Source organism: Cavia porcellus, unplaced genomic scaffold, assembly GCF_034190915.1.
Source record: "Cavia porcellus strain 051 isolate PalLab524CR breed Dunkin Hartley unplaced genomic scaffold, mCavPor4.1 scaffold_19, whole genome shotgun sequence".
In the NCBI taxonomy this organism is placed as follows: domain Eukaryota; kingdom Metazoa; phylum Chordata; class Mammalia; order Rodentia; family Caviidae; genus Cavia; species Cavia porcellus.
The window spans coordinates 60,108,201-60,121,213 of NW_026947502.1; the positions used below are offsets into that span (position 1 = coordinate 60,108,201).

Here is a 13,013-nt window from a genome sequence, read left to right on the forward strand (position 1 = left end):
GTCCCAATTTATCCACCCCCTTTTGACACTGGCTGTTATCCATTTGCTAGGTACCCTTGCCCCATATGATGAACAAAAAATCAAAAATATTGGAATAAAATAAAATAAAACAAATAAACAACCCCGATTTTATTGTCATTGTAATTTTCACTTCTCTGATCACTATGAAGGTCAGTGATCTCCTCAAACGTTGGTTCATTGTTGGCATTTTCTTCACTGAGAAGCGCTCATTCATCTTACTTATCCAACTTTGCATCAAGTGTATTCTCAATTTTATTATAAGTTTGTTGAAAAACATTGCATTTTTTTGAGACATGGTCTCATTATGTCGTTCGAATCTTAAACTCACTCTGTAGCTCACAGGGAACTCAATCTCACAGCAATCTTCCTGCCTCAGCGACCTGAGTGCCAGGATTACAAAGTTGTCCAAGCTGATCCTTGGCAACTTAGCAATTTAGCAATAATATGTCTCAAAATAAAAAAATAAAAGGACCACGAATGCAGCTCAGTGTAAAAGCCTTGAGTTCATATAAAAAAGTAAAAGTAGCAAAAATGAAATCAATTTTTTCCAAAGCAATGCCCCTGTTTTGGACTACTTCAAGAAGAATACTAAGGCCCTATAACAATATACCTCTTTGAAAAAGTATTATGATTTACTCCAGCTCACAGAAAAGTCATTTGAACATTGTAGATGACTACAAACTCAAAACTGTCACACACATGACTCAGCTACTATGTCAAGAATGCAAACACAAAGGTTTCATCTGCAAAGCCATGGTACTCCCAACTAAAAACCCAAAGGACACCCAGTGTAGTGAACATGTTCCTGCCAGATATGATGCTTCTCAAAAAGTATATGGAACTGTGGATGTCTCATATGACAAAGACAAGGAGGAAAGTCATTCATCCTGGACTTTGGAGTAATAGTGACCTGGGTTTGGGTCCCATATGTACCATTTCCATGTGGTGTGGCCTCACAAAATACTCCCACTTCTGTGAGTTCAGTCACCTCAACTCTAAAATGGGCACATAGATGATACTGTCACCGAAAGGCTGTTATAAGGACAAATCAGGCACCACATGTGGTACACTTGGTGTCATACTTGAAACATTATAGTCCCCCTTCAGCGTTAGGATTATCAGTGGTGTCATTTACCATGACTTCCAAACAGGATCGGATCGTCCTGTGTGTGTCACCTCCATGGGGTACCTGAGGAAGTGTCTTTTTGGGAAAGCTGGTGAAGCTGTGAAATTTTTGTCAAGAGAACCAAATTATCACTGATCCACAGACACCTGAAGTCTGTGTGGGTTCATCTAGCAGCACGCATCTGAAATCATTGCATGAGACAGCCAGCTAGATGGGAACCAGGGCTGTACAGGAGCCAGAAGATGGACCCCAGAATCCAGCACAGGAGCGAACTGATTCCTTCTCCCCAAGGGCAGGCTTGGGCAGTGGGGGAGGCCTATCATTAACTCTCTTTATTACCAATATTTTCTGCCTCACTGGCTCTTGTGAAGAGGCAAATGGAGCTGCTTTGAGCCATGCCTTGCCCATTCCTTTCTTCTCTGGCCTTTTGAGCTTGGACGAGCTGAAGTCACTGAAAACATGAAGTATCAGAAGACACTCAAATACGTGAGATGGGAAACTGAGTGCACTCCAAATACAGTGTAGGAGCTTGGGCTAGAAAGTTAGCCTGTGCCTTCTGAGTTCTGAGCCCAGAATTTCTTTCCTATCACTGTCATTTGAAGAATCAGCCTTGTCTCTTCTAGCCAGACTTGTACAGCTCACCAGGTGTATTTTTAAAAATACTGCCAGCTGTTTTGGCACATGCTCGTGCCCCCAGTATTGTGAGAGGCTGAGGCAGGAGGACTGCAAGTTCAAGCACAGCCTGTGCATTTTAGCAACTTAGTGAGACCTGTCTCAAAATTTTAAAAGTTTCTTCTTTTAAATGGCATGGGGCTATAGTTCTGTCCCAAAGTCCTGGGTTCAATCCTCACTAGCATACAAAATGTGTCTGTATTGTGTTCCATAATGATAGGGGCCGTGTAACATGGACAGCGATGTGCTCCTTACCAGCCCTGTTCCCTTAGACACTCTGAGCCACTGTCTCCTCTCCACAATGGGGATGAATGCACTTACCTTGAAGCACTACATGAGGACTAAAGGCTTCCCTCCATTGTGGAGCACTTTCTGAAGCCCAGGTATCTAAATGCCAGTGATCTCAGTCTACTTTTCACACAATGTGGTAGAGAGTGTCATTGTCATTGTGGATGAGGCACAGGTTAAGAAACTTTTTCAAAGTAACCTCTGCCTCTATCCAACTTCCCTCCCCCCATCCAGGAAGCACATCCATCCCTGGGGCTTATGCTTTCATCTCTAGACAGTGGCCCTGGGTTTCTTTTCCAGCCCCACTCTCTCTTCTGAGGTCCAGTCTTATGCATCCAATGGCTGATTGGAGCTGTCAACGGGAAGCTAAAGACATTGTTTTCTCAACCAGATGAAGTGAGTGAAGCATTTTGCCTAAGGTCAAGCACCTCAGAAGTCATTTAGCCTGAATTGGAATCTGAGTGTCTCAGATTCCAGAAGTCATTTAGCCTGAATTGGAATCTGAGTGTCTTTATGTATTAGCTTGCCTTCCTAGGCACAGGCCATCTAAAAATTGATTCTCGCTTTGCAATATCCCTGTGCATTCTCTGGCTGAAATTTTAAGTCTTATGGACCAGGTATCCATCAACCCTGGACGAACATGTGCTTCCTCAGTCATGCTAACTCCTTTCCTCAAGCTAAAGAGACCCTGTGTACCACCATCATGATATGCCCAGAAAGAAAGTATCCATAGATCGGAAGGGAGCTCCAGAGAGGTCTCATCAGAGATGGCCACAGCAACATCTCCTTCCATCAAGGGTTTCAGTCCCTGTCCTGTGTCCCTGAGATTCCCGTGTGGCAGGGAAGGAAATTAGGAAAGATCTCTAAACTCCCCCAAGGAGTTAGAGTATGTGGCAACTCATGTATAAAGGCCGCCCAAATCTGCCTCCATCTTCTGTGCACTCACAGTCTTCTGGCCTAGTGTTGGGCTACACAGTAGCAGACGCTCTGTCATCATTTCCTTCTCTAGTATTATCATCAGTGTGGAACACAGGCCCAGGCACTCAGAGGGACCATGCCATTGAGGAATGAGCCTTCCTTGGCTTTCCAATGAAAATCAGGGAGGAAATACCGCCATATCCAATACTAGGTGCCAATTGTCTGCCCCTTTGAAATCATAGGGTCTTTGTTACTCTATTTTGTGGCCTAAAACAAAGGGAGATTTTTCCAGAGAAATTGAGAGCTTCTCTGTGTGTTTTGTTACAGTTTTCTTTTGAATTTATTATTGTGCATTGAGTGCAGAGGTGCTGTATCCCTGAGTAGTCCTCTCAGCCGTTTTAATTTTTAACTTTGTGACAGGATCTTAGAAAGTTTCCTGGGCTGGCCTTGAACTTTCAGTCTTCCTGCCTCAGCCTGTCAAGTAGCTGAGAATGTAAGTGCATACCAATGTGCCCAGTGGTCACTGAGATCACAAAGCTTAGCCTTGGGGGTAGCACAGCAGTTTCTGACTTATTCTCTTAACTCGGAGGGCAAAATACACGGGGAGAAATATCACTCCACTCTTTGGCCTTAACAGAAACCTTTCACCTTTTCTCCTCATCAGAGCTCTCTTCTATATTTGTCTCTCCAAGTCCTTTGCAAGGTTTTGCCAGGCACTGTCATGGGCTCTGATCTGTGTTCTCTCTTGTTCAGCTGGTAGGACAGTTGTCTATGCAAATAAACAAAACAAAGTAGCTAGGTATTGAAATCTAGGGACAATCCCCAAGCTAATTTCAGGCCTTGTCATAGGCCAAAGCTGCTTCCATGCTCCACACATGCTGGCCTGACTTAGAGATACCAGCCTAGTCACTGCCCTTCTCTCCAATGTTTGACTTCAGAGACCTGAAGCACACATAGTTACTGTCTTCTCTGGGATACCTGGGACCTCCTATGGCCTCAGAGATGGGCCCAATGAGACTTGATGAGGAGCCCAGGCAGGATACACAGGGCAGAAATAAGAGCAAGAACCGATTTGCTCTGGCACTCAGGTGGTGTTTATCAGAAATCAACATCCCCACAGCCCTGGCTGATGATAGGCACAGGGTGGCAGCAGTGCCACCTGATCAGTAGACTTAGAGACTTAGAGGACAGGCTGTTACTCACTGTCAGAGACAAGGAAACATGAGCAAGTGCGCTGCCTAGGGAAGGCCCCACACAGAGCCTCTGCTCATAAAGCAGAGAAGCTGAAGTTTGCTTCTGATCTATTCCACCTTTCCAGAAACCTCCCCTCCCAGAAGGCCCCTAGGGCTCCCTTCTGGCACCCAGGGATGCATGGCCCTCATTATGTACCCAATCTTCTAACCTCTGTTTTCTGGAATTAATCCTGAGTACAGGTGTTAGAGATGACAACTGACAAGCAGGTTCCTTCCCAACTCCCTGGCCCATTTGGCTGCTGAGAGAGACTATTTGCCACAGGAAGACCCTTGACTGAATGGCTCATCCAGGCTATGGAATGAGCATTAACAATGCCATTCTACAATTAGGCTATTAAGGGACCAAGAGGGTGGGGAGGGCGGAGTCTCCCCCACTCCCATCGCCATGGAGCAAAGCTGCTGGTCTAGAACTTGGTCCTAGTGTAGGGCTGAGTTCTGCTGCTTCTGGCTCAGCTCTACCTCTGCCATCCCTGCTGTGCACTCCTTTCCTCTCGATGGCCCCAGCACTTATGCAGGGCTAAGCCAGGACACATAGGTTCTAGGTCTTCACCTGGCTCCACCTCAATGAGTGAGTTAGGGATCATGAACAAATCACTTTCCCATCTGGCCTCAGTCTTTTCAGGAACTGTGGTTACTAATGTGTGACAATCTGCTATGCCAATTGGCCTGAGGCTCCAGGGAGATAAATACATCTCAGACCACTCAGGTAAACACGGCACAGAGCCAGGGCTCAGCTTACGGCTCAGCTCTGCCTGACTTCTCAGTCAAACATTGTTTCCTTGTGATGTTTCAACTCCTCCCTCACCCTGTATTTTATATTATTCTTTTAAATTTTACTTTACTTTTTAATTTTTCCCTCTTTTCTCCACTTAGGCTTTGATTTCAATTTGGCCCAGCTGCTGAGCTCACATGTCACACCTTTCCCTTTTCATTGCTTCTCTTTCTGTCACACAAATGATTTTTGTACTCTTGCCTATTTGCTGAATTTTCAAACACATTTGTAAAATTCACTCTATTTCCTCATTTGTTGCAGATGGAGAATATGTGCAAAAATTATTTAGCCCAATTGGGATACCATTGAGGATGACTTTGAGGTTCCCGTGCATGGTCATCCATCCCCCTGGCATAATAGTTTTTAACCTATGTTCCTGTGACCCTTTTCCATTTGTGCGCATGGATGCCTTCCAGACTTTGTCATCACCATGACACTTCTCTCAATTGCTAAACTTTGTAATGATGTCCACCTCTATTCTGGTTCTCTAAACCCTCTTTGCCTTGTCTTTAACCACTGAGTCCTCCAGCCCCTCGCCACTTCCCTCTCTTTCCAACTCACTTGCCCTCTGCTTGCTTGATTCTTTTCACAGCTGGCCCAGATCCCTGATTCATCATAGCAAACATCTCCCTGCCAACATCTCACGTGTCTTTCTGCTGCCCTCTTTCATTCACTCATTGCTTTCTTCCCCCAGTGCTGGGAATTGAACCCAGAGCTTCACACTTGCTAGGCAAGTGCTCTTCCACTCACTGGCTACACCCCCAGTTGCAGAACTGCTGGTTTTAGGTTACTGTCAGCTCACACAGCAACATTCTCCTGCATCAGAATGCAAAGTTTAAGGGGCAGAATTCCAGGGCTGCACTGAAGGAAGAGAGAAATGATTGATGACGGGCAAGCCTTGTTCCTTTTCTCCAATGTGCATAATCACATAAAATAATTTTTTCTATCAGTCACTTGCCAAGAGTGCTGAATTGGAAAACTTGAATATTATCTGTAGCTGGGATTAAAAAAGAAATATTCTAGGCTGGGAAAAGAAACGCCAGCAAGGATTGATGTCAGGGATTATCGCACACCCTGTGGAGAATGTGGGCAAAGGAGATGAAGGAGCACATGGGCACAGACCACCTTTGGAAAGAATAGTACTCTGTACAAGAATAGTACTCTCATACTCTGCCACAGTACAAGAATTGGGGAGGGTGCACATCAAACACTGGAACCGGTTATTGGAGGAGTTCATGGATGTTTCTGAGCCTTGAAATCACACTGGGTAACCACATTCATAAACTCTCCCATGTTGTGGCATCACTGCCGTGCAGATCTTAAACTTTGGATGAAAAAAGGAGTTCGGTAAGAACCTCAGTCCTTACACCTAAGAAGCTGTGTCCTAACAGACAAAGTGTCCTGCTCATGTCTCACTATTTTACTTGAAAGTTAGAGATATTGTCATACCTGGAATCTTGAAAAACACTGAGATCTTTCCAAAAATGTGTTTTATCCATTTTCTGCATATAGAAATTTATTCTTTGATTTTCAAAATGCATTTGACTGGGCTTTCTCTGTAACTTAATATCTTAGACAGGTATACCTAATGAGCGTTGAAGCTGTTAGGGCAGGGAACATGGTGCTTTCTGCTTCCTGTGCACAGGCAATCACTCATCTGATTTCTGACACGTGATTATTAGCTTGTATTTTATATGAATGAAAGGATACAATATGCCTCTGCTCCTGCCTTTTCTTCACTCAACCCACTCATTTTGAGATTTATCCTTGTGTTCCAGTGGAGCAAAGTTTCTCCCTTTTCATTGCTGACATTCCAGTATATTGATAAAAGAAAACATAATTTGTTGCTCCATTCACCAGTTCACACATATTCAGATTATTACCACAATTTAAAAGTCAGGTTTATTATATTTTATTTGAAAATAAAAAATCAAAAATGATTTCCTACTAGCAAAAAATAACATCAAGAAAGAAATGTGATGACACTATGCAATGACCTAGATGGCTAAATTTTTTTAAAAATTTGGTCATAAAGTTTCTTTTTTTAATTAAAGAGAACAAAACAAAATGGCGAAAGGGTACAAGTAATATAGAAATTCAAGAAAAAATATACAGTAAAAAATTACTAGTTAGTAGATTACATATTGTCATCTTAGAAACAGTTGTTCAAATTACAAAATTAAAGCATACTGAGCAAACATTCAAACAGTGAGATTGTAAAGAGTTCTGTTCAATGATTCAACAAAAATTTAGTAATATGGTTTTCTATTTTATACACTTAAATATACATGCAGTTATATCCTTTAGATGACTTTCTTTTCCTCTCTTTTTTACAATAACAATTACACATTTTGGGTTTTATTACTCCCACAATTCTTTCTTACTTTTTTTTTGAAGAGAAAAAACCAAATGGGACAAAGCAAAACAGCAGTTAGAACAGAAGGATGGACATAGTACATGATGTAAAAACAGAATATCAGGAGATCAACAATGGTTACCATTATGCCTCTTGCTATCTTAAAAAGAGTTGCTTGTATCATCAGGTATCATAGACTTGAACAAAACAGTACAGAACAAAACCAATAAAACCTAAACATTGGAGACCTTACAGGACTTCAAAAGAAGATAATAGTCAAACCATAATGGGCATCGTACTAAATCTCATTGTCTTCAAAGTGGTTTCCTATATCCTCAAACTTGATACTATCAACAACAGAATTGATACAACAAAACAGAATAGAGTAAAATCAGTCAAAACAAGATGGGGAGAGCAATACAGGAGTTCAAATCAGGTTAATAGGAAAACAAAAAAGTTACTATAATATATCCTACTATTTTTTAATTTATTTTCCCTTAATTAAAAAATAATAAGAAAAAATTAATTTTAAAAAAAAGGAAAAAAGGGGACATTGAGATAAAAGAGGACATAACAATAGAACAACACAGGTCAGAACAGAACAATTTAAGCATCATAGTGTTTCACCACCAGATAAACTGACATAATAGTAGTTACTACAGTGTCTCTTTCCTTGAAATATTTGAGTATAACTTCGTATATTATAGCATCAAACATATCAAGATAGTGTGAACCCATTCAAGAGAATGAAAGTATTGCAGGGTATTTAGAACCAGCTAACAGAAAATGAACAATGGTTTCTGTATTATCTCTTTACCTATAAAAATTTTGTTTATACTATCACATATATTAAAATATAAGATGCAATATGTTAAAACCAATGGAAACAGACGAACAACAGCTTGATGAGACTTCAAAACAAGATGATATTAAATCAGCACTAGCTATTATGATGTCTTGTTTTCTTCAAAATAACTATTTGTACTATCACAGACAATAAAATCGAAAACTCCAGATTAAAACCACTCCAATTAATGAGTGAAAACATTATATGGCTTCAAACCAATATAACTGGGAATCATGATTACCACATACTTTCATGTATTCTTATCATTTCTTACACTAGGGAAACTATTAGGTATTTATACATGTGAGTTTGATTTACTTCACTTATTATTATGGTCTCAAGCTGTGTCCATTTAAGAGGGCTAATATTAAAGGTGACTAAGATGCCAAATGTGGGTGAGAACATGGAACAACTGAAATGCTGAGACACTGCTTATGGGAAACAAAAGTAGCACTTTACTTACTTGGGGTGCTGCAAAGAAGTCATCAGCATCCATGGCTACTTCTTTCTAGAGATCTCCTTGCTTATCTGTTGAGGAAATAGCTTGAAACAGAGTGACTGGGTCAACTTGCAAATGCATGCTTCACTTTCAAAGGAAATATCAAAGGGCTGGTTCTGCTTACACCCCAGTCTCTTTGCCCTTCCTGTCTTTTTGCCACGCTTCCTCTCTCCCGGCTTCCTTCCTTACATCAGTTTCTAGCTAAGTCGCGCAGGCTGATCTCACACAGGATCCTCTTCTCTCAGCCTCTCAGAAAACTGATTTTTAAAATTCCAAAAATGCATGCTAACCTGATTTACTCATTAGTGCTTTAAATTTCTGCAGACTTGATCATAAAGCTCAGACTATGGTGTCAATTGCTAATAAAGACAGGTTTGATTTTTTTCTGTATTTATTAAGTATTTTATTAAAAAGATGAAACAGAAGGTACAGAAGCAGATATCACATTATAATGATCAAGGCCATATTGTACATGACAATAATCATAACAAAACAGATTATAAAGTAAATGTACAGGCACAGAATGAGGTACTTGAATTTTAATCAGGCTGCACTTACAAAGTATAATCTGATCACAGGCATTGCCGAATTCATTTATAGCCTAGAACCCCAAATTACCAACCATTGTGGCTGGCTACTGCCTTATTACCTTTTGAGAGTTCTTCTATATAGCACGGAAAGTACCGGCATGACACTTAAAGATGGCACAAATTGAACACAGTTCAAAACATACTTGTACTGTTATTCTGCTTGAAATATACACAGTAAGTCTTACTACTAAAAACCTTTGAAAATATAAGAGCACCCTAAAAAAGAGTTAAAACCTTGATGAAGAAAATGCTCTTTGTAAAGCCTTGTTACAAAACTAGTAAGTTTTTATCTTTCTGGATTGTCTCATTTCATTAGAAACAGAACATTCCTAAAACTTATGGTCATACATTCTTTTTTCCTAAGAGTCAAGTTTGAAAATCATGAAAATATCCAAGGAAAATGTTTCTCTACAGTCATATGTTCATTTGCAAGGTGTATGATTTTCTCTTAATACCTGGAACTTATTATAAAACAAAAAATAGAACTCACTACATACATCTACATGGGATTCTGCCTCATCAGAAAAACATTTGTGATCTTGCTTTGAATTGTTGCTATTCCTTATGGGGCATTCAGAATGTAGGATAATCACACAAGGAGCTTGGTTAAAATGTTTCTGACATTTGTTGGGGGGATGAGATATCTAACACAGTCATTAATTTAAAATTTGTTTAAGAATATTCACAAGGTTGTTATTCACTCAGTACAATCTAAAGATTGTGTACCATGGGTGTACTCTCTACTATTGAACTTCAGGGCAAAACAATAACTTGAAGAAAGTTTTTCTCAAAATGAAAGCCAAATGCCTTAAAGGACCATAAGGTGGGCTCAGTAAGAAACAATTTATACAAACCCCTTCTGTGACTCCCCTGTATTCTGAAATGCCCCACAGGGCAGAGGAACATTTCAAAGCAAGATGGCAAGCGTATCTGTGACAAAACAGAATTCTCTGTAAGTGTATGTTGTGTGTGCTACTTTTTGTCTGACACTAAGTTCCAGGTTTTGAGAGAAACACACACCTTGGAAATGAACATGTGACTGAATGGAAACATTTTCCTTAGATACTTTCTGGACTTTCAACTTAACTATTAGATGAAAAGACAATTTTTGAGTGTAAACTTTGGGAAAGTTATTTTTCTCATGAAATGGGGACTCCAACAAAGATAAACATATATACATATACATATTTTTTTCTCGATAAGTATGTTGATAAAAATATATTTGAGTAAATACAACTTTTAAATCATTCTTCATTGAAAACTATATAGTGTTTTAAATTAAAACACTAAAATTAAATTGTACTAAGATTGTAGTATAGTAGCTCCTTTAGATGAGGATAGCTACATTTCATGTCCTTTGTGTCAATCATGGTACTTGTACAGGAATGTTATATCTGAAAATTGTGTAATGAAATACTAACCAAACATTTTAATAAGAAGACTTTGAAGAGTTCTGTCTCAAAATGACTGCTACTATTTATTTCCTGTGTTATTCTACAAAATCAACTTACCTAAGGAGATAAGAGTAAAATACATGTGTTTTCCTCAGATCTATTCAAAATGGCTGTAATTTTTGGCTTTCCCTGAAGACTCGGAAAACTGGCTACCAAAAGTATAGGCAATATGTTTTGGAGAGAAACAAGCATAGTTGTGATGTTGTACTTAAAAAGCAAATCATTTTCCTGAATCCTAAAACACATCGGAACTAACATACATGCTATCTCTGCTCAACAAATGCAATGTGCTGACAAGTTTGGTTCACAAGCAATTGACTCACTCTTTTTGAAGTCCAATCATAAACAGTAAATGCATCAAAAATAACTGAAAATTATCTATTTTCTAGTATAGACTACAAGAATGAAGGATCACACCTAAAGGTAACTATAACAATACATTTATATTATTTTCCAAACACTTATGAAAGGCTGTGTTGACTTTAAGCTGGTTCAAGTTCTGCGTGCGTGAAATGTCAAGCTAAGTAAAAGGCACAGTGGGAAAATGATCCCACCATTCTTCATCCATGGATGGGCAAGAGATGTACTCAGAGTCCGAAACTTCAGATCCCTCAGTTATGGAGCCGTTTTCATCAGGAGTTAACTGGACAGGTTCCTGCGTGAACACACAATCAAAATTGTGCAAACCCAAGTCTCCAGATATACTGGGTTGAAAGGGAGGTGACACCTGCTCTCGCTCCATCCTGTCCCAGTCCACATCGTGAAAGAAAGGATGGTTCTGAATATCTGCCAGTCCAGTTGGAGGTCGACAACCCAGTCGCTGCTTGGGATCTTTGTTTAGAAAAGCATGCAGGACGCTTGCAGCTTCCACAGAGAGACAGCCCGGGATGGAAATGCGGCTTTCCACTCTCAAGCGCAGGAGGTGCGCGATGGACTTTTCCTCGGAGGCCTCAGGGAGCTCTGCAACTACAAAGGGCGACTCTCCCACCATCATCTCAAAGGCTATCACTCCGAGGGCCCACCAGTCCACAGAGAATCCATACACTTCTCGGATTATCTCAGGAGCCAGGTAATTAGCTGTTCCACTCAAGGTGCTGGTCAGGTCTCTGGGCCCCATTCCTTCCTTACTTACACAGAAATCTGTGATTTTGATGTGCCCTTGGGGGTCCAGCAGTATGTTGTCGAGTTTGAGGTTTCTGTAGAGGATGCCGTGCTGGTGCAGATGGTTGACTGCTAAGGCGATCTCGCCACAGTAAAACTTGGCCTGTGCTTCCGGGAAAGTTCTCTTTCTCTGTAGGTGGAACATGATGTCTCCTCCACTGACATAGTCCAGGACAAACATGATTTTACTTTGGGTCTCCAAGTAAGCATGCAGGCCAACGAGGAAAGGGTGGTGCACTACCTGCTGCAACACTCGCCTCTCGGTCTCAGCCCGGTGACTGTGGATGCGTCCTTTCTTGACTACTTTCATGGCAAATGTCTGGTCTGTGTTTCGAAGTTGGACTAACAGTATTTTAGAGTAGCTTCCTCTGCCTATCACCCTGAGCAGATGAAAGTGCTCCAAACCCAAAGCAGGTGAGGCCTGGTCATTTTCCTGGGCATTGGTGAACTCTATGTGTTTGGTGCCCTGTTCCGAACCGTGCACACTGGGAGGGTGACGTGAGCTCCCTGCATGTGCCTGCTCGGAAACCCGGGGTGGTGGATTCCCAGGAATCACTGGCTCCGATGGAAAGGAGCAACACTGCCCACACTGGATGCGGCACCTCTTATGCACCAACATTCTACAATGGGTGCATATGTATGCCCGGCGCCCCAATCCCCCTGCAAGGTCCTTGCACACAGCACAGCGAACTCGCCTGATGAAGCGCTTGGCCCGGAAACTGTGGCCTGCACTGTAGCCCAGCTCTTCCCTGATGGAGGCAGCACCGTGTTGGATGGAGGCAGCTCCTGGGCCAGCCAACTCGGATTGCTCTGTGGCACAGGGCAATGTGTGGATGGAGAGCTGGGACTCTTTCTTGAGCCCAGGTGAGGCAGTGGAGTCTTTCAATTCCCAAGGTGATGTGGTGCAGGGATCTCCTTCCTGGGGTACAGCTTTTGGGATGAAAAGCTGCTCAGTGTTTAAACAGCCCACCTGTCTGAAATCATCCCAGCGGGCCAGCAAGGGGCTTGAGGTCCCCAAAGGTGGTGTGGTGACTCTTTCCCCAAGCTTCAGAGCCT

At 41.4% G+C, this 13,013-nt stretch overlaps 1 protein-coding gene across 1 annotated transcript; it reads right to left on the bottom strand.

Annotated features, from left to right (window-relative positions):
* Nucleotides 1-11,316: 11,316 nt before the first annotated feature.
* LOC134471693 (protein kinase C iota type-like) lies at nucleotides 11,317-12,576 on the bottom strand. The gene has a single exon (XM_063231345.1). The coding sequence runs from the start codon at nucleotides 12,574-12,576 to the stop codon at nucleotides 11,317-11,319; it is 1,260 nt and encodes a 419-aa protein (XP_063087415.1).
* Nucleotides 12,577-13,013: the final 437 nt, after the last annotated feature.